This window comes from Poecilia formosa, unplaced genomic scaffold (assembly GCF_000485575.1).
Source record: "Poecilia formosa unplaced genomic scaffold, Poecilia_formosa-5.1.2 Scaffold427, whole genome shotgun sequence".
In the NCBI taxonomy this organism is placed as follows: Eukaryota; Metazoa; Chordata; class Actinopteri; order Cyprinodontiformes; family Poeciliidae; genus Poecilia; species Poecilia formosa.
In genome coordinates this window covers 310,567-334,347 of record NW_006800366.1, presented here as the reverse complement: position 1 = coordinate 334,347, position 23,781 = coordinate 310,567, and the positions used below count along the sequence as shown (strand labels likewise).

The 23,781-nt window shown below is 41.1% G+C and overlaps 5 protein-coding genes across 6 annotated transcripts in view; 1 reads left to right on the top strand and 4 right to left on the bottom strand.

Annotated features, from left to right (window-relative positions):
- Positions 1-2,266: 2,266 nt before the first annotated feature.
- Positions 2,267-4,359, bottom strand: nhp2 (NHP2 ribonucleoprotein homolog (yeast)). Its single transcript, XM_007577076.2, has 4 exons — positions 4,035-4,359; positions 3,876-3,945; positions 3,547-3,652; positions 2,267-2,731 (listed from the first exon to the last, which is right to left on the bottom strand). The coding sequence occupies exons 1-4, from the start codon at positions 4,201-4,203 to the stop codon at positions 2,606-2,608; spliced, it is 471 nt and encodes a 156-aa protein (XP_007577138.1). The 5' UTR covers positions 4,204-4,359; the 3' UTR covers positions 2,267-2,605.
- Positions 4,360-4,770: 411 nt separating this feature from the next.
- Positions 4,771-6,855, bottom strand: LOC103155400 (cornifelin-like). The gene is made up of 3 exons (XM_007577075.2): positions 6,211-6,855; positions 5,759-5,913; positions 4,771-5,469 (listed from the first exon to the last, which is right to left on the bottom strand). The coding sequence occupies exons 1-3, from the start codon at positions 6,314-6,316 to the stop codon at positions 5,344-5,346; spliced, it is 387 nt and encodes a 128-aa protein (XP_007577137.1). The 5' UTR covers positions 6,317-6,855; the 3' UTR covers positions 4,771-5,343.
- Positions 6,856-7,130: 275 nt separating this feature from the next.
- LOC103155419 (phospholipase A2 inhibitor subunit gamma B-like) lies at positions 7,131-11,502 on the top strand. Its single transcript, XM_016663524.1, has 6 exons — positions 7,131-7,343; positions 7,421-7,604; positions 9,613-9,717; positions 9,801-9,965; positions 10,047-10,154; positions 11,057-11,502. Exons 2-6 carry the CDS (start codon positions 7,556-7,558, stop codon positions 11,347-11,349), a joined length of 720 nt encoding a protein of 239 aa, XP_016519010.1. The 5' UTR covers positions 7,131-7,343; positions 7,421-7,555; the 3' UTR covers positions 11,350-11,502.
- A 1,021-nt stretch (positions 11,503-12,523) lies between these two features.
- On the bottom strand, positions 12,524-19,588 carry LOC103155399 (hepatitis A virus cellular receptor 1 homolog). Its single transcript, XM_016663529.1, has 7 exons — positions 19,528-19,588; positions 19,026-19,247; positions 18,106-18,174; positions 17,838-17,902; positions 16,367-16,457; positions 15,115-15,139; positions 12,524-13,758 (listed from the first exon to the last, which is right to left on the bottom strand). The coding sequence occupies exons 1-7, from the start codon at positions 19,586-19,588 to the stop codon at positions 13,611-13,613; spliced, it is 681 nt and encodes a 226-aa protein (XP_016519015.1). The 3' UTR covers positions 12,524-13,610.
- Positions 19,589-20,897: 1,309 nt separating this feature from the next.
- Positions 20,898-23,781, bottom strand: part of LOC103155398 (T-cell immunoglobulin and mucin domain-containing protein 4-like) — a 13,665-nt gene continuing 10,781 nt past the window's right edge. Inside the window, exons 4-7 of one of the 2 annotated variants that reach the window (XM_016663536.1) lie at positions 22,974-23,038; positions 22,603-22,690; positions 21,565-21,697; positions 20,898-21,433 (exon numbers count right to left, since the gene is read on the bottom strand). In XM_016663536.1, coding sequence (XP_016519022.1) covers positions 21,400-21,433; positions 21,565-21,697; positions 22,603-22,690; positions 22,974-23,038 — 320 coding nt within the window. In that variant the 3' untranslated portion in view covers positions 20,898-21,399. The remainder of the gene's footprint in view (positions 21,434-21,564; positions 21,698-22,602; positions 22,691-22,973; positions 23,039-23,781) is intronic. The other variant, XM_016663537.1, reaches the window with a different exon arrangement.

The following is a 23,781-nucleotide window of genomic DNA, read 5'->3' as shown; positions in this document are numbered from 1 at the left end:
ATTAACCTAAAACAAGCTCATATATCTTGCTTGTAAGTTAGTTTTATCTTATTTCAAGTGAACTAAGATAATTTCACTCGAAACAAAACAGAAATAGTTGGTGATTTTTTGTGTTTTTGCGGAGTAAATACTTAGTTTTAGACTAGAAGTGAAAAGTTAGTGTCCTAATTATGGTTGAACTCCACAGCAGTGAGTTAAACTCTGCTGGACTCTGATTGGTTTAAACCCGAGCCTCACGGTTCTGATTATTGGTTCTGATTGGTTTTTATGTCCGTTTTTCCTCTTTAGTCAGAGATAATGAACTGAGGTGAAGAGGAGTCAGACAGACGAAGGCTGAGACGTTTGGTTCATCCTGGAGGCTCCGAAAGGTGGTGTGTGTGTGTGTGTGTGACATTATGCAAATGTCACACACACATCTAACTGCAGTAATTTTGTTTACTGGCAGTTAGATGGTTGATCCCCCCAGACACACACACACACACACACGCAAGGACGCATGCACAGACACACAGCAGCAGCAGAGTGTGTGTGTGTGTTGAAGCAGAACACACACATCACACAGACCGTATGATAGAAATTAAAACAGAAAAAGTTGATTTTCCAAAAATAAATGTAAAAATGATTAAAATTTAATCATAAAGAACAAATAAAACTAGTAGTGCTAATAAAGTCACACAGTGAAAAGTTAAAAGCAATAATCAGGTTATTTTTATTGCTAACTTGAACTGACATTTAATAATAAATCATTCAGTGAAATATGACTGAATGATTGAATGAATATTTTTCTTCTCTCAGACTAAACAACCCAAATTATTTCAAGAACCAGAAACATCTGCAGAACCTTCTGAACCAAATAATCCTTCCAGAACTTCTAACACCTATAATGGACCTATCAATCTGAAACCGCATCAGAACCCAACAGAACCAGCAGGACAAAATGATTGGACCAAACTTAAGCACCGGATGGATTTAATCTGAGCAGCTGTTTATGGGTCAGCAGAACCTTTTGGGTCCATTTCAAATTCTTTAACGAACGACACAAAGCTGGAAAATGAAACAGAACCCAACGGAACCACTAGACGATCTGGCAGAACTTTGAGGTTCTAAATAAAACTTCAGAACCACTGGCCCGGTTTAACGGAACCGACCCTTAGCTACCTGTTGACAGCCGGATCTCTCTCCCCTCCGGCTCGGCAGTGGAAAATTCCCGTTGCCCCGGGCAACGAGTGGAGAAGGGGGGAGGGTTTGAGTTCGGGTCGATTCGGGACCAGCCCGGGCAGGTCTGCAGCGGAAAGGAGGAGGGGAACCTTTAGCTGCTGCAGCAGTTCAGGAGCCGCCGGGAAAAGGCCGGGCCAAACGGACCCAGTAGTCCCGGGGTCAAAGGTCAGGCCAGCAGGTGTGGGAGATAAAAGCGAGAACTGAAGAGGTTCTGTGAGTCAGAACAGGTTTATTCAGAACGGGTTTTACTGAGAGCTCAGAACCGGATATGAACTGACAGAACTCGGACTCTTCAAAACATCTGAGAACAAAGTTCACGGTTCGACAAACGAAACGCAGCAGAACCGGCCCAGTTAACAGAACCAGTCCGGAGGTCAGGTTCATTGTAAATACATAAAAATAAACTCAGGTAAGTCACAATAAACTTATAATAAATGAATGAAAATAAATCGGACTTGTTCTGCAAACAGAACTTTAGTTTAAACCGAGTTCTGCTGCCACCATGTGGCCGAACCTCAGAACTGCAAGTGATTTAAAAAAATATTAAAGATACAAAAACGGTTTTTAACTAAAAAAAAAAGTTCAATTTAAGAAGACAAACCGAGCAGAAAAATGTAGTTTAAATAATAAAAGAGCTCATTATAAGAAAACAGAAGATTTTTAAATGTTAAATGAAATTGATATTGATGGAATGATTGGGCTTTTTGTGCTGTTGCAACAGTGTAGCACTTTCTTAAATTAACTCACTTAAAAATGTTAAAATTTATGAATGAAGCCATTATAGTTTTTATTATTTTTCTGTTTAGAAAACCAAATATTACATAAAGTGGAAGAAATGTTTTAAACAAAGCTGTTCAAAAACTCTGTTTTTTAATATCTGTCACAAAACACACAGAAGTGACATTTGTATTGAACTAATTATTTTACTCTGTGGGAATAAAAAATAAAAATATTTGGTTAATTTTTAAAATATTTTCCTCCCAAGGTTCACAAAGATTAAGGGGGTTGAAGACTTTTGCACAAGAGAAACCGGAGAAAACAAGTTCCCGCAGTGTTTATCCTGAAAATACTTTATGAATAATCTTTATTCAAACAAATTACTCCAGAAACTCCAGTTTTAACATTTTTAATATAAAAAACTAGAAACATGGCTTCCAGGGTCCAGCAGGGGGCAGCGTCCTTCAGTCCATCATTAGCTTAGCACAAACACTGGAAACAGGTGAAAACTGCTAGCGCAGCAGAGAAACAGGAGATTCTGGGAGAAATCAGGGCGAACTGCCTCATCTGAACTCCTGATTGAGTTCAGATGAGCGGCGTTCTGATTGGCTGAGTTCAGACGAGCGGCTTTCTGATTGGCTGAGTTCAGATGAGCGGCGTCCTGATTGGCTCAGAGCGGTTTGGGCAGGTGTGACACCTCATCCAGACACTCATCGTAGGCGTCCTGGTAGTCGGTGTGCGGTTTGATCAGGATGGCGCAGGTCGGACGCTTGGAACCGGCGGAAGAGCCCAGATCCTACACATGCATTTCAAAATGAGCTCAGGAGCATTTCACAATAAAATACCTGATTAAAGGCCAAAACCAGCTTCATTAAAAACGGCAGGAAACGGCTGATCACTGGTTTTGGCCTTTAATCAGGTATTTCACAGTAAGAGCACTAAATTATAGTATTTCAGAATAAATTAGGCTGAACTTGAACCAAAATTTTAATTATAGAATGGGAAAAGCATTTCAAAATAAGAGTCTGATATCAAGAGCTTTTCACAATAAAATACCTAATTAAAACTAAAACGATCTTATAAATGGATCTAAAATACTATACATCAGTATTTTACAATGAAACATTAGAATAAAACCAAATGAGCATTTAAAACAATAAATAAGAGCAGCAAATAGAACTAATCACATCCCTTTCAAAGATTACAGTATTTTATAAGTGAGATGTAAAATTAAATCCAAATTTAAAAGTTAATGCTGAAAAAAAAAATGTTTCAAAGTAAGAGGAAGATAACTACACTCCAAAATAAGAAAAGGTCGAGTAAAAGCAGCAGATTTCAAAGTAAGAGTCGTAACAGATCAGCTTTTCACAATAAAATACATCAGGAATCTTAAAAAACGCCTCAATAAAATTTGTGCTTTTCCAAATAACCTCCTTTTAAACTTTTCACAATAAAAGTCAGAAATAAACATACATTTCACAATAAAAGCCTGCAGAAGTGGAAAGAACCTTTCAGGTTGTGGACCGGGTTCCTTCCCCAACGGTCAGACCGCCCGGACCGGGTCTTTAAAGCAGCCGAACCGAATCGGACTGGATGTTTGGTCCCACTCACCACTTTAGACGGGATGTAGGCATAGGGTAGGTTGCGGTCCTCACACATGACCGGAAGGTGGCTGTAGACGTCGATGGGCTGCGTGTCTCCGGCCAGAACCACGATACTGCAGGGAGAGCAGCAGCGTTAGCACACCTGAGCCCCAGTGCATGATGGGTAGGTATACCTTAGGCTCTGAAGCCCTCAGAACTTCAGATGTTCTCCATTAATATTTGGTATCAGAACCAGACGTTATTAAAGTTTTCCATGTTTAGGGTGTGAATACATTTCCAAAAGTGTTAGCACCCTGCAGCTGCCAGCCTACATGACCTCTGACCCCTGGGACTCACCCTCTCTCTCCTTTGTTGATGAATTTCTGGACCTCCTTGACTCCCCGCCGGATGTTCTTCCCCTTCGCAGCTACAGAACAAACACAAACAGCAGCTATAACTTCCGGTACCAGATAACCGAGACGCGGAAACGTGCAGAACCTTTCCCGGACTTCCTACCTTTCTTCACGCACTTGTAGAGCTTCTTGCTGAGCTTCCTGGAGGCCAGCGGCTGGGCGATGGAGTTCAAATGAGCGACCAGCTCGGCGTAGCTCCGCTCGGGTCCCCCCGCTTCCACCGCCGCGGCTTCCTCTCCGTCCGAAACCTTCTCCTTCTTCACTTTAGTCATTTCTGATCGATAATCGATGATCTGCTGCCTGCTTTATGATCCCAGTCAATCACAGCATCCAGTCGAACCGCTCTAGCAGGCAGACACACGAGGTTCAGCTTCTTCTTCTGTTCTGACCGGAAAACAGCAAGACTACAGCGCCACCAGCGACAAGAAAGGGAACGGCACTCATTTATTATATTATTTATTATATCATAATCAATCTTTGCACATTATATCTGAGCAGAATGCCATATTAATAATATGGTATTATTAAAATGACTTTGAATCCTGTTAAATTTGATAATCTGACTCTGTTTTTGATGTGTTTAGAGTTTTTAAAATTAGTTTATAGATATAATTTTTGTATTTCCTGAAAAGATGTTGACATTGATATGTTATATTCTGCTCTGTTACAATATATTGACGGCTGAGTGGACGTTTTTAAAATAGAAAAATAAAGTAAAACTAAAGTTTTATTGAGCATTTATCAAAAATATTTTAGTCTGATTTTTAAATTAGATTCGGTCTGAGATCCTTCAATAAAACTTTAAATTGTTCTTCATTTTTGCTTTTTATTAGAGGTATAAGAGTAATTTGTCTGTTTTCTTATTTTTAAAAAAATTACATTCTTTCGTTTGGTGAAACTGATCTTATATTTAGAAATCCCAGATGGTTTTCCAGTACTAGTATTCTGGTTCTGCTTCATTTTATCAGAATATTTTCTTTTTCATTAATCACAGTGAAGTTTCTCTTCATTCAGCAGAGAAACTTCATTTCTCTGCTGAATGAAGTTTTTAACTTCCTGGTCAGGGTGCCGCTGTGTTATGACTCCTAGGAAATATTCTATGAAGCTTTTGGATCCGTTATGGTCCACTTTCATGTTTCTATTATATATTTATCATCTTTTCATAAGGAAATAAAGATAAATAATAAACAGCTATAAAATGTTGTGATGTATAATATGAAGCATTTCCACAAAGTTTAAGGGTTAACATCAAAACATTAAATAAAAACAGAAACAAACTGAATAAATATGAGAATATTCAAACAGGAGGACCTTAAATCAATTAAACATGTTTAAATCGTATGTATTCATGTCTATGGTTGAAATGATTCATCAAAGCCGACTGCTGATGACGCCATCGTCTGTTGATGAAATCATCGTCTGCTGATGATGTCACTGAGAACAGTCGGGAGTTTCCTCTTCTCCATCTCTGTGGCCATCTGGCACCAAACGCAGGGAAGGCAGAAGGTGGAGCACAAGCAGTCTCTGCACAGGCTGCCCTGAACACGACCAGAACCAGAACCAATCAGAGAGGGTTCAACCAGAACCAGAGCAATAATAATAACAAACATTATTATTATTAAATAATGTTTAAATAAGCAGCTAATTCAATAATTCAAATTAAATTCAACAAAGAAACAAACTAGAGATGAAAAATCTGTTTTGTTGACCAATTTATCAGATTTTTATGTTAATTTTCTGAGCCGTTAATGTTAATATTTAGAATCAGTAAAATATTTTATTAAATTAATCAGGAACAGAAACTGAGCAGCAGCTTTTTGTCCTTACTCTGATGCCGTAGCGCTGGCGCAGCGACACCCTGATGGACATGGCGATGGGATGGACGCAGCCCAGGGCGTCCAGCAGGGGGAGGCACAGGCACTGGCCGAACTCCCTGGTGGTCCGACAGGCGAAGCAGGGGCCGCACCAGAAGGCGAAGCAGCCTGAGGACCACAAGGAGGCGCTGACGGTCTGGACCTTCACTACTAAACATCTTACCACAGATTCTCTGTGGGATTTGACTAGGTCATCCTAACCCATGAATCTGCCTTCTCATAATAACTCTGACTAGATGTTTGGGTTGTGGTACTGCTGGAAGCTGAACTTTGACCTCTTTCTCAGGTCTGCAGCCTCCAACAGGTCCCACAGCATAACACTGCTACCACCATGTTTCACAGCGCGGTTTGGGTTAGTTTTATTCTCTCTCCTTCAAGACTTGTTAGTGTGTGCTGCGTACGTACATTGCTTCTTGTCTTGGCAGCAGTCGCAGATCCCGGTGGACCAGTCGCCCTCCTCAGAGGAAACCAGCACGGTGCTCTGCGGCAGCGTGGAGACGGTCCAGCTCATCCTGCAGCAGGATCTCACCTCTGCAGCTAACAGGGAGGATCTGCTCTGAACGCTGAGGAAGCTCACCTGAGAGTGGCTGGACGGAGCGCTCTGATTGGACAGAGCAGGGCAGCAGGTGGTGAACCTGATGGGCGCGTTCTACTGGTTTCCTCCTGAGTTGGTCACTTCATTCGTCTCAGGTGAATCTGTCATCCTGACTCATCCAGAACCACTGATTCATTATAATGAATCAAGTGATCCTGAATGCAAACAGATATTCAATCCCTTCCTCTGGGTCCAGTCGGTCCAGTGAAACCAGTCCAGGGAGGAGCAGATCTGACGATCCCACATCATTTAGATGAAACATAGAAAAATCTGGTTTGGTTGCGTCATGAAACTAGTTCTGTTGGATCTGGAGCTTCAGTCGTGGTTTTAGCTTTTCTAGAAAAATGTCCATCGTCTAAACCTGTGTGTCCCCGCTGGGCTGTGAGTTCCTAAAAACAGATCCGTAACAGTTTATAAAGTTCAACTGTCAAAAATTAACAGCAACACATTTAGTTATTTAGCTAAAAAGGAAATATGTTTTACATATTTCAAAGGTTTCAAACAAAAGGTTTCAAACTAAATATTTAATTAGCAAGCTAAAGATTTAGTTTACCAAGAATTTAGCGTGGTAGCTGACTAAATATTTAATTTGTAGCTAAATAATTAGCTTTCTAACCTAATATTTGCTCCAAACTACATGTTGCTAACTAAACATTGTGTTTGAAACTGTAACATTTATAAATGATTATATAACTTGATGGAAATGTGGCTTACTGAAACCCATTCCTTCTCTTCTGAGAGTAAACAATCCAGGTTATTGCTGTTCATTTTTGGCTCTTTGGTAACTTTGTAAACGGCGCTCCGTATCTTTTATCGTTTCTAAAGTTCGTGTCCCATTTTTGGCTCCCTGATGTCCTCCATGATTCCTCCTGGGAGCCTGGATGTGAAGAACAATGGAGGCAGATAAAGACACCAGGGGAGAAGAAGAAGAAGGAAATGACATGTGAGTAAATGGACATAAAAGGAATATGAAACATGATGAATCCAGTAAAAGGAGATCCATCTGGTTTCTAGTTTTAGCCCAGGAGGAGAACCAGCTGACCCGGGCCAACAATCCAGTGCTGCTTTTGTTTTGGGTCAGTGACGCGATTCTGTCCTGGATATAAATGCAGCTCAGACTGTGTGTTTGGTTCCAGAATCCAGCGGAACATCAGGATGAAGCTGATCGGTTCTCTGACTCTGATCTGGACCCTCTGTAGAACAGGTAATCACATCAGAACATGTTCAGGTCAGAATTGATTCACCAGGGAGAGACGAACGCATTCTCTGCTCATCTGGATCATTTTGGATCAGTCAGAACAGAACTGAAGGGTCCCAGAAACCAGCAGGTTTCTGCTGACTGGAGGGAATATTAAGGTTCTGGAGCGGTCCAAGATTAGGGAGAAAACCAGGTGAAAAGTTTATTTTACTGTAATGTTCATAATGTTCCATTTATTATTGCAAAGGACATAAATGATTTCTGGCATATAATTAAAAAAAATACAAAATCAAATTAAAAACATAATTATCTTTAGCATTATAACCATATGTAATGTTTTTTTTATTTTATTTTAACTCTGAATCTGCAGGGCTGTGAATAATTTTAGGAATATTTAGAGTTCTGAAACCAAAAGTTTCAGAACTTTTGGTTCTGAACGTCCTTTAAAAAGTTAAGGAATGCTTGATCGGTTGTTTTCCATAACTTTACTACAACGACTGGTGGAAACTGGTCAGGCCCCAGGTAGCACAGAATGACTGAAACAATATTGAATCAATGTCAGCCAGAAACATTGAAACAACGTTGAAAGTGGTCAGTCACCTGTATGTTGAATCAACGTTAGGGTTTCAACCATCAATGTTGGTTCAACCATCATCTGCATATTTGTGTTGATTCTACATTGAATCAGTTAGGAATCGTTGATTCAACCATCAACTGAACGTGGATCTACATGCAGATTTGGGTTGATTTTATATTGAATGAAAGTTAAGGATTTATGTACATTTTTAGGTCTGATAGGTCTACAGCATAACATGCCACTAAAAGTTTCTTCACTGGTGTTAAACACACTATATTATTGGCAGATGATGGGTAAGCTGTGTACAGAAGGTTAAAAATGACAACATGGGTTTGATTTAACATTTTATTTAAGAAAAAAGGGACAGATCTTTAAACATATTTGACTCCTTTTTGACTGTCAAAACAACAGTCTGTTGTCCACAGAAGAACAGAGTTCATGAGGTTAAGCTTTGTACTGTAAGAACCAGGGAAACAGTACAAGTTGTGGTAACCCCAGTTTGACTCTGGTTTGACATCCACTCATGTAAATAGCAGGGGTGGACCGCTCCACTCCTTGTAGTAAGCTGTAGATGTTTTCGTGTCAATATATCACAGACAAACAGTCAGTAAGAATTTTTATTAACAAGTAAAAAAATGTACAGAAAGGAATCATCACCCACTATCTTCTACAGAGCTTAATTTAAATGTGAGAACCCCCACTCAGTAATAAAATACTCTCACCCAGAGCTCTGATGAGGAGGAGAGGAGGGGAAGAAGGGTGTGGAAAAACAGCTGACATTGATTCAACATTGATCAGACATTGATCAGACCTCAGCATTTCATTCACTAGATTTCAACCACAAAACAACATTGATTCAATGACACAGTTTCAACGGTTTGATTAGATGGTTGTTTGATGGTTGATCCACCATCATTTGTCGACTTCAACCAAAAATCAACAATTCTAACTATAATTCAACGTTGATTTAATGTCGTGTTCTATCTGGGGCTGGTTCTGTTGGTCCGCTGGTACTCCACCGGAACTGTGCCTGCTTTCAGCACTTGGTCAGGGCTCCTTTTGCATGAATTACTGCATCAAAGCAGAATATTTCCACCATGATACGGTCAGTATGTGATGTTTCTCTATTAACAATTTTTTTAAAAATTGGGTTTTCAGAAGGAGTAATCAGAAAAAACACTGAAACAGATGATGAATCGGTTTATGGTTTACGTCTTGACCTCAACTCAGAGAATTGGAACTCTGTGTTAAATGTGTTGGTGAAGCGCATTAACATTAGCTTCCTCTTAGTACTGTGTTGGTATAGTCCTTTAAGGTTAGTGGAACCAATGTTTACTTTACAGTTAATGCTTTTGCATTAGTGCAGCTAACTTTTTGACTAGGGGTGTGCATCACTGGTTGACAGCGTGTCTCTGGATCTTCCTCTCCTGATTGCAGCTGAAGCTCTGAGCTGTTATAACTGCACAGACCCGATTTGTTCCAGCCCAGAAAAACAGACATGCTATTCATCTGAGCTAATGTGCATGACAGCATCTATCCGAGGTAACGTCCTCTTGGTCTTCCTCCATAATGAAATGAGCTTCTGCTTGGTTTCCATCGACTCTAACAGCTCTTTGATTCTACAGTTGATTCAGCTTCAGGAGAACAGGAGCTCATCTATAAAGGCTGTGAATCCTCTATGTGTCTGAGCTCAGGCAATACAACCTTTTCACTCAGCACAGGTGAGGTGACCATTGTAGGATCTGCTCTGTGCTGCAACACCAGCAACTGCAACAACCCAACTCTGCCTGGTGAGATCCATAATGACACGTTAAAGTCGGTTCTGGTCCAGGTTTCTTTTCCCCTGAGACGTTCTCTCCGTTTCGTTTCAGGCCCGGCTCCTCCGGTGCCAAACACCCTGCAGTGTTTCTCCTGTGACCCCGCTGACTGCAGAGAGGTCAGCTGCTCAGGAGAGGAGAGTCAATGCTTCACATCAACCTGTGAGTTTCTGCTGGTTGCAGCTGAACGATTCACTGAGAGGAACAACCTGATGTCAAACTAAGTACACCCCCTGGTCCAGCAGAAGGTTTCTGTCTAACCTCAGCAGCCTCATGTGGTGGATATCTGCTTAGCTACCTGTAGGTCCCTTGGTTCTGTCAGGCACAGGTCTGAACTTTAACTGGACCAGGAATAATTTCAGCTGTTCTGCTGTAGATCAGCTGCTGGGTTTGTTTATGACGCAGTTTTATCTGTTGGACACCTGGACTCATGTTGGACTCCTGGTCCAATCAATGACGCCAAGCCGTCCAGGTTCTATGGCCACAGAACAAACCCAACAATCACACCTCCTCCACCATACTTGATAGTTGGCATCAGAGCACAAATCCACTAGCAGATTAGCTAATTTTTAGCTTAGCTGCTAAGCTAATTTCTCCAGATAAAGTGTTGGGTGTTTTGTAAACTTTGAGATGAATAAAGTTCAAAACTCTAACCCATTCAGACATGGTGGTATGAACATGGTTGAATTTAGCGCTTTAACATTAGCTTATGCTAAATACCATGTTAGCATTAGTGTTAGGTAAACTAATGTACATGATTAATCCTTTGGGGTTAGCGCAGGCAGCTGTTTAGTTAGCAGTGCCACTATGGGGTGTTTGGTTCTGTCCATCATGGTCCAACATCTCCATTCTGGACTCATCTGTCCAGAATAAATTGTCCCAGAGGTTTTGTCCTTCATCCAGACGCAGATAGATCACATGATCAGCAGATCCTGGACCAAACTGAGAGCAGCTGGGTTTCCCTCCCAGTGGGTCCTGGACATCAGTTGTTCTGATCGATTAGTCCCAGCAGTTCCTGAATATCGGTTGATCTGATTGATCAGTTCTGGTTTTTCTCTCCACAGTGAATATAGACAACCACACGTATCCATTTTTGGGCTGCATGACTCAGAACCTGTGTGACGCCGACCTCGGTCGCCTGTTCCAGGAAGACGGTGTTCCTCTCCACTTCAGCAGACTGAGCTGCTGTGGGACCAGTTTGTGCAACAATCCACCATTACTACCAGCACCACCAATGCCACCAGTGAGACCCACACAGACCAGTGGTGGTTCTGGTGTGAAACTGGAGCTGCTCCAGCTGCTGCTTGGTCTGCTGGTTTGCGCTCTAATCAATCACAAATCAATGCAAGGCTGGTAGGAGTTAAATATTAAACTAATGTAACATTTTTCTGCAATCATTAATATGTTTTAAATAAGTTTAATTGTATAAAACTGTATAAAAAAGTTTTACTTTCTCGTTTCTCTGGTTTTCTCTCAGCCTTTAATATGTGATAAAACAGATTAAATGTGATTTTTAAGACTATGTCGTGTTTTGAAAGTTTCAGATTCCTCTGAACTTAAAAACGACAATTTCTTTTCACTTGAACATGATTTGTAATGAATCAGTCGATAACTGGTCTAGATTCCTTCACGCGGCGTTCCTCAGGGTTTTGTTTTGGGGTTTCTCCTGTTCTCAGTATGTTAATCGACACGCAGTAGATAAAATGTTTTATTATCTTAGCTTTTTAACGCGTCCAGGAGAAGCTCAATAGATTTCGTTTTCAGCTGAATTTTTGTCTCCTGGGAGCCTTTATGTTGTAAACAACAGAGAAATAATGGAGCCTGTAACGTTATATCTGGAGACGGAGAGTAAAGCAGACAGCTGGAGGCGCCTGGGAGGAGAAGACGTGAAGAATGAAACGACATGCGAGTAAATATGAGAGGAACATGATTTCATAGACAATCAGACGCTATCTGCTGCCGTCACGCTGAACTGGAAACGTTTCTGGGTCGGCTTTTCTTTCCTCTGGTTCTGATTCACCGCCTGAGTCACCCGACACCCTGAGACCAGCCGGGTACCAGATACTCACTTTAACTTCAGGAAAAACTCAATGTACTAAAACGTACCGTTTACTTTTCAGCATTATGAATTGATCTGTTATTTTCTACCTGCTGAGACATTTGGAGAGCAAGTGAAAATTCACTAAGTACTTTAGATTATCTGCCATAGTAGTTTCAAAAGTTTTATATAAATTTTAGAATAATTTTAGTGTTTAAGACGCCAGAATTTGGACTGTCTTGTTACATAATTTTTACTTTACTCTTTTTAACAAATACTAACTCCTTGGATTCACTTTTTAAAGTGTAACTAAAACTTAAATCAGTTTTCTTTTTTTTTTGCGGATAAATTATATAATTAGTTTTTTTTTTTTCTTTATGAATTTTGTCATTTTCCTGTAAATTTATTCAGTTCTGCATTATTTTGTCTAAAACCGTCTCAGTGCTGGATTCATTTTTCAGGCTTCAACTTTAAGCACAAATAAGAAAAAAAGTGAATTTCAACAGATTTTATTGAGTTGTTAAATATGCTTATTTTAAGGTAGGAAGAAAACAAAGGTATCCAGACAGTCTGACTCCCAGCTCAGCTTTAGAGGAGCAGATTAGGGAGGGATTATATGGATTATATTCCAGGTTATTGTTGTTGATTCACATTCAACGTCTCAAATGAGGGCAGGTGACTGTGGAGAGAAACCGTCAGGTTTTATTTCTACAGGAAACCAGACGGATTCACAAAACGACAGAGAAAAAAAACAAAAATGAAACGAAACATCAAAGAAACGGATGTTAAAATACAGAAACACTTTAATCTGACTTCACACTGGGATTAAAATTAACTATGAGCCTCAGCCTTCAGCCAGACTCTGTGTTCATGATCTGCAGTAAAACGTTTTCAGTGGATTTCATGGACAAATAGTTTCTCAGGTTTGCAGGCAGAAATTAATTAGTAAAGTTTATTTCTTTAAACACAAACAAAATCACAAACTTCTCACAAACAGAAAAACAACAACAACATGCTTTGTAAGAACGGCAGCCGACTGGTTAGAACCTGCTTCTTAGAGGAGCCAGGAGAACCAGAACCAGAACCTCTGGGTTCCCCCACAAACCAGAACCGGTTCTGATCCAGCAGAGATCTGGACCAGCTGGTCGTTCCATCGGGTTTTCTGTTTCCCCACAGAGTTCATCGGTTTCCAGCAGGACGTTTCTTCTCTAATGATGTCATTCCAGTCGGTGACCTCTGACCTTCCAGGTGTTTTGATTCATAAGCTTTTCACTGTTTAGCATCGCCGTCAGACACGCAACTCAGATGGTTAAAAATGATTCATTAATCCTCGTTTTAAACATTTAAAACCTGAATCAGCTTCATGTCAGACATTAGTAACAATAACAATGATAATAATATTAACAACAATAATAATAATAATAATAATAATGATGATGATGATGATAATAGCTTCCAGGAGTTTCTTCATCCTCTAACTTGACCTTCTGACCTGAACATCAACCTGCCAGCTGAGCTCTGATTGGAGGGCTCCCATTATGTTCCCTGTCTCCGTGGCGACGCTGGAAGTGGGCGGGGCCTCATGGGCATAACTCGTAGTCTCCTCCCTCGTTGGCGGCTCCGTCTATCTGGTAGACGTTCTCCACAACGGAGGCCCGCTGGTGCAGCTGCAGGGTGGAGGAGGTGGAGCTGATCTGGACCTGGTGTCGCTGCTGCTGCTGGGGAGGCCTGGACCAGAACCAGAACCAGAACCAGCTGATGAAGCAGAACCCACTGAGCTTCATAACCACTAAAGCTACAGGAATCAGTTCACATCGCTCTGAACTTAATTCCTGACCTAAATTAACCATCAAAGCACATTTAAACTGACTCAACTTTTTACATTTCAGGTTAAACGAAAATAAAAGTTTCACTTTGAATCTTTTCAGCACCTTCACACCCAAATGTAGAAATAAAATCAACATCTTTAAACCTCTTCTATGTTTTTCTGGCTGTTTTGTACAAAATATTTTATATTTTCTAAAAATAAATACAGTGGAATATCCTGCATATTAAAGGTAAAAAATTAATGACACTGCTTTTTGTGGATTATTATTTTTAAAGCAATGAGAGTTAAATGAAAACCTTGAGGTGGTCAGATTTGTTTACTTTATTTTTATTGGTCATATTTTTATGTTTTTTTTTTCTCTGAGCTAAAATCATCAGAATTAAATGAAGTAAATAATTTTAACTAGTTTATTCTTCTGCTCTAATCTAATACCTGAAATAATTGAGTTAAACTCCTGCTGTGGTGAATCGGGTGTTTTAGAGAGAAATGCTCCTTTAAACGTGCAGATGTGGGTCAGTGTGTGGTTGAGTGGAACATTAAAGGTCGTCTCTTCTTCTTCTGCAGCTTGTTGTCGCCCTGCGGTTAACTCTTCGTCTCCCCGGTGGTCTCGTGATGTTTGGCTCTCATCGTAATGTTTGAACCGTGACATTTGAAACTGTTTGCATCAGCTGAACGCCGACAGGATGACATGAGTCAGAGAAAAACGCTCAGGTTTCGCTTTCTTGTGAAAAAGGAAATCTGACTCAGAGTTGACACTTGTTAAAGGGTCTCAATATTAAAGCTGCAGAGATGAGTTGTTTCCAGCTGCATTAACTAGTAAAATATGAAATACTCTGCGTATTAAAGGCTGAGCGGTGGAAATCAGAACAAACTGGTTTATCTGATGAATCCAGGCAGTAAAGGGTTAATGGGTTAAACCGCTGGCAGAACCGCCTGATCAGAAACCGTCGGACAGTTCTATTGTTTTAGCTCAGACTGTTTTAGTTCGGACTGTGAACTTGAAGGCCGCGTTGCATCATGGGAGTTAAACGGCTTGAAACCTGCGGTGAGGTTTGAGGCGTTCTCCCTGAGTTTCACTCTGAACACCGAGGCGAGTGGTGATGACGATGATGCTCTGATGAAGACGCATCAATGTTTCCAGGAGAAGCCGATGATGCCGAGTCATGAATGAATCAGCGGTTCAGTTTAACGGTGACCTTTAACCTCTTAGTGACAGAAACAGTTTGCAAAGATGAACAGAAGAATCAAAGACTCACAGTTTGAGCTGCTTCCATCTTTTGGCTGCAAACAGAAACATAAGAAACATTTTTAAAAACACCAAAACGTTTGATTCAGTAATAAAAAAGAAAGTACACCCCCTGACAGTTCACGCTAACCTGGTTGGTTTCAGATTATAAAATTAATTAAATGTAAGAATCAAAACACGTCAGATTCAAAAACAGGGAAAACTAAAACAACTGACCCCAAACCCTGAACCAAGTTTTTATATCCAAATTCAACTAACGAAATAATGAAAACTTAAACATTTTGTTAACTGAAATAAATAAAATGGAAAAAACTAAAATTAACTGGAACTGTTATAAAACTAACTAAAACATTCTGAAATTATTGATGTACAGTAATATCCTTTGTGTTTATGAATCTATTTATTAGCTTTTCAGAGGCTAAGTTTTAGTGATATTTGAGTTTAAATCAGCTGTCGATAAATTACAGCTTCTGTATTCCTCCGGGCGGCTTCGCTACGCTATGCTACGCTACACTACGTTACACTATGTTATGCTTCACTACGCTATGCTACGCTACACTACGTTACACTATGTTATGCTTCACTACGCTATGCTACGCTACACTATGTTATGCTTCACTACGCTATGCTACGCTACACTACGTTATGCTTCGCTACACTATGCTACGCTACACTACCTTATGCTTCGCTATGCTATGCTACGCTACACTACATTATGCTTTGCTACGCTATGCTACGCTACACTACGTTATGCTAGTCCACAAAGTGCCTGCAGCAGAAGTTTCTAGAAAACTCCGGAGTCAGCTGGTTGGTCAAGAAAAACTGAATTAATTTTTAGAAAATAGATTCTTCTGCTGAGTTTTCATGACCAGGTCCATGTTTACATGACCACAATACTTTCACCTTTTTAAATTCTGCACCTAAAAATCAACCAAAGTGTGAAAAAACAAACTACTACTATAACTAAACAATATTTAACTAATAAAAACTAGTAAACACTTTAAAAACGAACTAAAACTAAAGCCTCACTTCTGACTCCAGGAACTCGTCTAGTTGTGAAAATTTGACCCGTTTCTATAAACGGTTTGTTTCTCGTGTTGATTACATAAGAGGTTCTGGGTGTTGATGTGGTTGACTGAGTTCTGCTTCAGCTGAAGACTGTGAGGTTTGAAATAAACTAATGAGCAGATAGCTCTGATCGTTTCCTCTACATGTTCACACTTTTCTTTTTACTTCTGCTGAATCAGCCACAGTGAACTCACCCATGATGAAGAGTCCGGCTGCAGTGAGCAGAACCACCAGCAGGAACAGAACCAGCACCAGAATCACAGCCACCATGCTGCCCTCCTGCCCCTGCAGACAGAACCATGAAGCGTCACCAGATCAGAACCAAACTCGGACCTCCTGCTGCTTCTAGAACCATCTGCTCTACGACAGCTGGACCGGCAGAACGCATCGGAACCAGAACTCTGATTCAGGGGGAGCAGCATGCATGTAGAAGCAGCAAGACTGGAGATCTGAAGGAACCGCTTCCATCAGCATCTGGGGGCGGGGCTGAGGACAGCAGCAACCAATCAGAACGCTAAGAGCTCCACGCTAACCCTCAGTTAGCATAGCAGATAGAAATGGAGCTAAACAAAGAGTTTCTGCAAGTTTCTATAAATTATTAAGATGAATTTATGACCAAAAAGAAATATGAAAAACACTACCACTGCTTCCATTATAGCAGTGGTAGGCACTGTTAGCGAAAAAGCTAGCTGCGCTAACCCAAACCCACTATTTACAAACATTAGTTCAGCTATTGCTAAAGCGTGATACATATATGATATTTAGAGGAAGTTAAGCAAAGTCCTTAGCTCTGCTATTAATGCATTAGCGAAGTGTTCCCACCGCCGCATTACAGCTTCAGAAAGTCACACTCTGCTTTGTCAGCTGGTGTTTTCCAGTGTTTCCATGTAAACTTTGACCTTTGGTCACCCAACAACAAGTGCACATAGACAGTTACTCAACAAGTGCACATAGACAGTTACTCAACAAGTGCACATAGACAGTTACACAACAAGTGCACATAGACAGTTACACAACAAGTGCACATAGACAGTTACACAACCGTTAGCTAACTGTCCACTAGCCAATATCATGTCGTCATGATGTAGATGATGCAAGACGTTTTCAGGAGGTTGAGGTGGAAGCAGGAAAAAGTCGGGATAAATTATCTGAATTATGGGGTTTGTAGTTCCATCATAGTTTCAGTTTTCAGCCACAACAAACAAACCTGGAGGCTAGCTAACACTAGCATCAGTTTGGTAGCGCAATCAGTCCAGAGGAGAATCATCATCTCCAAACTCTGAGCTTCAACACAACTGAGAGTTCGGGAGCTTTTGGTCCTGCCTGATGATGATCCTGTGTTTATAGATCTAATGGGTTTGCTGAGGTCCAACAGGAACTGGACCAACATGGCGGTCAGTCTGATCTAGATGGTCGATGTGGTTCTGAACCGCCTCTGGTTGAAAAACCAGCAGCTCTGGTTTAAAACTGGAACACGTGATAAAATCTGCCTCTGTGGCGACCCAGACCGATTATTTCACTCTAAACTCATGTTGGTAAAGGAGCAGATCATTATGACCACTGGTCTAGAGGCAGAAACGAGTTTAACTGGAACCTATCAGACAATGGGTGACTCTGACTGTTTTTTCTGGTTGTTGTCTCTCAGGATGACCTCATGGTCCTAACCTCGTCTGTGGAGCTGCTGCTGTTAGAAGAGGAAGTCAGGAGGCTCTCTGTGGTCAGCTGATCTGCTGGATGAGGAAGTGAAAGGAGATGATTTTAGAACAACAGAATCAGCAGCTTGACAACAGAGGAGAGAGTCACACATTACAGAACAACAGGATCTGATGTTTCCTTCTCAGAACCAACTTCCTGTTTTGAAATCAAGATCTAATTTTTCACACTTTGATCACACTGAGTCATCCTGGACCCTGCAGCCTCCCTGCACAGATACCTGCGGTCTGAGTAGCAGCTGGTCTCTCTGAGGACGTCTGAGGTTCTGATGGAGCCCAGGTGGTCGGAGCTGGACACAAACACAGCATCAGCATCAGCATCGGTTAATTAATAGATCAATATGAGACACGATGTTCAAACATCTCAGAAAACTCTCCAAAATGTTAATAATGTAAAAAAGATCAAACCTAAGTGATTCTCTGCTAGTCTCTCTGCTCTGTTTCGATTCATCGATGAGTTTTAGGTATCTGGAGTTTAACCAACAAATATCTGAAGAACTAAAACTATTGATGGTGTCCACAGTCGGTCCTCCAGAGCCACTGTCCTGCTGCACCTTTCAGTTCTTTCTTTGGGTCAACAAACCTGAATCCAACCATGGTTCATCAGCAGAACCTCTGGACATGTTGAGGACGTATTGGACCGTCTGAATGAACCATGATGGAACAGAGACTCAACTAAAGCTGACAGGACAACAACTCAAGAGCTGGACACTTATAACTTAGACCAGTTTCTGAAGTTTACAGGGAAACCTGGATGGAAAAATGAAGAATGGATGTTTTGTTCTGGACGGTAATGATGTGGTTCTGTTCAGGGAATCATGTTTCCTCACCAACACTGAACAGGAGGCTAAAACTATAAACTCCTCTTCAGGTTCCAAAGGATTAAGACCTGATATCAGTCTGTCATAAATTTTAACCACTCAGGAAAACTAAACTTCAGCTGCTGTCACTGTTTGGGAAGAGGAAATTATTTATATTTTCCTTTTTCACTGATAACATCTCAAAGTTAAACTAAACTTTAGTCTCAAAAATGTATGAATTTTAAGATAATATAAATTTCATTAACAGTCAACATTAACCCTGATCCACAGTTGCTCTTTGTGAAGAGCTGCTGCATTAAGAACATGAAAATCTTTCTCACCTCTTTCAACTGTCAAGTCAACATGATGCTTTTCATCATTGAACCATCCAGGTATCTCTGCTCTGCATCCGTATCGTCCAGCATCTTCCTCTGTGAGGCTGAGGATGGTCAGAGAAACGTCTCCTTCATCCAGTCGTCCCAGTAGCTGATACCTGCTGGAAGCTCTGGTCTCAACTTTATGTCCGTCTGTAGAGAGGAGCTGATTGTTGCACTTGCTNGGAACTTCTCAGCAGGAGGGGTTTCACCTCCACCAGGCCAGGTGAGTCACTGGGACTCAGGTATCCACTGAGCTCTTCCAGGCACCGGGGATGATGGGAATCGCTCGTTTAGAGTTACAGCGCCTTGTAGATCTGAAACTACCAGATGTGAAGCTCCCTGCTGTTTTTGATCCTGATTTGGTCTCAGACCTGAACAGACTCTCCCAGGAAGTTACAGGCCAGACCCATTTAGATTAGATTTAGATTTTTCTGAATCTAAACTTTAATTTCCATCTCTCCATCACATGTGCCAGTGACACCGCTGCCGTCTGCCGCCTCTCCTTGAGCCGCTCGCACAGGTCCCATCAAGGCAGGCGGTCTGATCTTTGTCCTGGATCATTCCAAGAAGACACAGTCCATGACGGATGCCATCGACCAGCTTCTGGAAAAGCACCTGGGCAGAAAGACTGCCTCACTAAAGGTGGATGCCGAATAGGCTGCTTGAGTTCAAGCTTCCCTGAAACATCCCAACAGCCTTCTACACCCAACAACCAAACGGCACATCTCGTGTTATGTGAAGCATCTGGCCAAGAATAAAAACACCAAATCATCCTGGAGACTGTAGTACTCCAGTAGTTACCATGTGATCCTCCCAGAATTAAACCCCAGGATGCTCCCTGAACAAAAACACCGACTGACCAAATGTTTAAGGAGATTGTGCAGCAGCAGAAAGATCAGCAGCTGGTGAAAAAGAGAACGAGGAACTGTCCATCATCCAAAGTCTCGTTTTCAGGGTGATGGATCCTCTGTTCACTGATCAGTCTGGGGAGGTAAAGTATTTTTATTAGTCGTAAAAAGGTTTACCAGACCGACGTAGCAGAGGGTCTGACTGACCCTAGAATGGCGTTTGCCAACTTCTACAACTCAAGAGCTGGAGGCTGCAAAGCTACGCTCAGCCGAAGCCAGACGGTGACGGAGGAATGGAGGAAAGGAAAGGCCAAGGAGGAGCATCCTGCTGGGCGTCTGTGCAGGTTCTGCCACAGGCCTCTGAAACGAGGCCCAAACAATCTCCATGTCCACTGGGTTCTCTGGTGTGACAGGGAAATACATTTACTGTCCTGCCAAAGTTTTCTCTCAGTTCCAGAGGGAATGAAAGAGGAAATGACATGGAGGTGTCATCAGTCTTTTTATGAGACTGAAAAAGGACAAATGGTTGAATATTATGCTTCAGGTTCTAGTGTTCAATGTAAACGTGGTTTGAATAAAGTGAACAATGTTTATTACTGATTCAGTTGGAAATGCTGTTTTTACTTTGTGTTTTGTTATTCAAGATTGTTTTCTCACTTTCATTAAAAGTATTCTTGTAAATAGTTTTTCTTATAACATCCTTATATATGTCAACATCACTCTTGTGACGTTTATATTCAGCATTTAGTTTATGTGAAGAAAATCTGATTAAGTTTTGAGGAAGACAATCTGAGTTGTTTTATTCTCTGCTTTGATAATTTTACAGAATTCTGTACATAAACTTTGAAATAAGAAAAACTGCTATATTCAGATTTAATAAGTTATCTAAACCCATGTGGTTATTTTTAATACATTCTTGTAAGAACCCCTTCTAATAACATTAAATAAAAGTGACTTATGACAAAAAAGGAAAAAAGTGACACCAGATTAATCAAACGTGTGCTTCTTTATTAACATGTCTGGTAATTTATTTGCTCTCTTATCTGAGCTGATGACCTGGGCTAAAGTCAGAACTACATATGACATGGTCAAATGTTAGCGGCTAGGAAAAATTTAAAACCTCAGAGCCCACGCATGCAAGAAACGATTGTTTCTCAGCAGCCAAGTGTGTGAAGCGTAGAACAAGCCGACTGGTTTTTAATCAGGCCAGCAACTTGATAAAACAGAATAGAAATAGGCTTTACTTTCCCGTTGTAACAGCAATCAAAGAATTATTAATTAATTTCCCTTAAAGTATGTTTCGTTTCATGCGTCATGGGAGTTAAGCTGGGGCTCAACCTGGAAACCTTCTATGAGGTTTGAGGTTTCAGCCGGTTTCTCTCATCGCTGAGTGACGACGATAACGATGCATCAAAGTTTCCAGGAGCTCAAGAGATGGACGCTGCAAGCCGAGTCATGAATGAATCAGTGGTTCAGTTTAATGGCGACCTTTAACCTTTTGGTGTCAGAAACAGTTCAGAGTTTCTAAAACCAAACGGAAAGAGATTCAAACACTCAGTTTGAGCTGCTTCTGGCTGCAAACTGAAACACTATAAACATTTTTGAAAATGTAAAATAATTGACCCCAACTGTGACCCCAGAGCAGGTAGAATCACCTGCAGCAGTAAACGGCCTCAGTGGTCATTTTCCTCTCCACCTGCTGGACGGGTCGGTTCACTTCTGACTTCAGAGCTGTCTGGTAAACACAGGAGGTTCTGGTCCAATCACAGACTACGAGGTGTTCAGGTCCTGTGGGGAAAAAACAAGCCCAGATCACCATTCCTCCACCACTGTAATTCGCCATGAGCAGCAGGAGGAGGAAATTTAGCCTCGTAAAGCTGCATTCAGACTGCAGGCGAATGCGACTCATATCAGTCTTTTTTATCAGTCTGAACGGTTCAATTCTTTTCAGACCGAGGAAAAATCAAATTTATGTCCCTACCATATGTAGAACTAAATCAGAAAAGCATCCGATAGTTTTCAAAGCGTCTGCAGTCTGAACAGTTAGCTTGCATTTTATTTGATAATTATGTCATAATTCTGCAGCAGAAGAAGCCAGACAGTAAATCTCAACATAAACAACGGCTGAAGCTGGTTCTGATCTGGTGACCATGCTGTTGGCCCAAAGCAACTCTAAAATCCATCTATGGACACCGGCGGCCATTATTGCTGCTGTAAACAGAGCACAGCTTGATGACGGCTATGTTCATCTTCTGTGCATGTGATCGTATTTAATTAGTAGCATTAAGGACAACGCACAAAAAATAGCAAAAACATTGTGCAAACATCCAAGAGTTGCCATCAACACAAAAAGTGACGCATCACAAGGAAAGTAGAAAAAGTCAGCAGAGCAGAAACTGAGATGAAAGATAAAAACCATACATTTCTGATAAAATAGTGATTTTTGTTTATGGCTGAAGAAGCTGCTTCATGTTTTGATTTGCAGATACTGCTGAGTAATGAAAATGAAGAGCATTTGTTAGCGTCCCCAGGTTGCTCAGCAGGTGGTGGGACAGTTCTTCTGAAACTGTGAGAGCGGTATCTCGCTGATCAACAAGCATAACTGGCTCTTATTTTAAGTAATTTCCCTTTTAAAGGTTCACACATTCACCATTTGTCCTTGACTGATACTAAATCAGCCACAGCAAACTCACCTTTAGTGAAGAGTCCAACTGCAGTGACCAGAACCACCAGCAGTAGAACCACCAGTACCAGACCCAGAGTCAGCATGCTGCCCTCCTGCTGATCAGAGAGACATGCAGGATCATCAACTCATTCAGGAAGTGATCAGCTCGGTTACTGTTCAGAAACGTTTCAGGTTGTTTGATTGGGAAAAAAGCACTGCCGTTTTCAATCTAAAATCGGCTCTGGTTTAAAACTGGGACAGGTCTGATGAAAACCGTCACTGTTGGATTATTTCACTGGTCTAGAGGCAGAAACGAGTTTAACTGGAACCCATCAGGCACTGAGTGACCCTGACTGGTTTTCTGGTTGTTGTGTCTCAGGATGATCTCATGGTTCTCACCTCGTCTGTGGAGCTGCTGCTGTTAGAACAGGAAGTCAGGAGGCTCTCTGTTGTCAGCTGATCTGCTGGAGGAAATGAAAGCAGATGATTTTAGAACAGCTTGTCAGAGTGAACAAAGTCTTAAGTCAGGAGTTGTGAATACTTGTAGAAAGGTGTGAATCCTATTTGCAAGGTCAAAAACAACAGGTGACTCAGCAGTGGTAGAGCGTTGATGATTTGAATTGAACTGAAAGATGACGTAGCATCAGAACCAGTCGTTTCCTGGGGAGCTTTAGCCGTGCCAGATCAACTGAGACATTTCTGGTCTGTTTGTGTCTCTTGGCAGCAGCTGTGTGATTCTAACTCTGCATATGGATCTCTGCAGGATAAACCTCGTAAGGCCGAATGTTTTAGAACAACCTAGCATTGTAAGGTTTTGGCAACAAAAGTGAGCATCGTCCGGCCAGCTGACGATGAACTTGGACTTCCCCATGATAGCTAGCCAGAGCATATTAGCAGCTAGTTAGAGGTAGCCACAACAGTAACAGAACATAATGAAGATTTCTGACTGCGACTCAAACTTTTGCCTGGTAGAAAAGTCCAGCAAGAACAAACCAACCAACCAAACAACAACAAAAAAAGCTACATGGAATATAAGAGATTAAATAGTTTTCAAACGACAAATAATACCTGAGATGAATGGATTTAAGGCTGATTTACACTTTTAAAAAATACATTTAAGATATTTTAAGGCCTTCAGTTTAAATACATGAATTTTAGAACAATAGGTGACTCAGCAGTGGTAGAGCTGCTGAGTCAGCTCTACCAT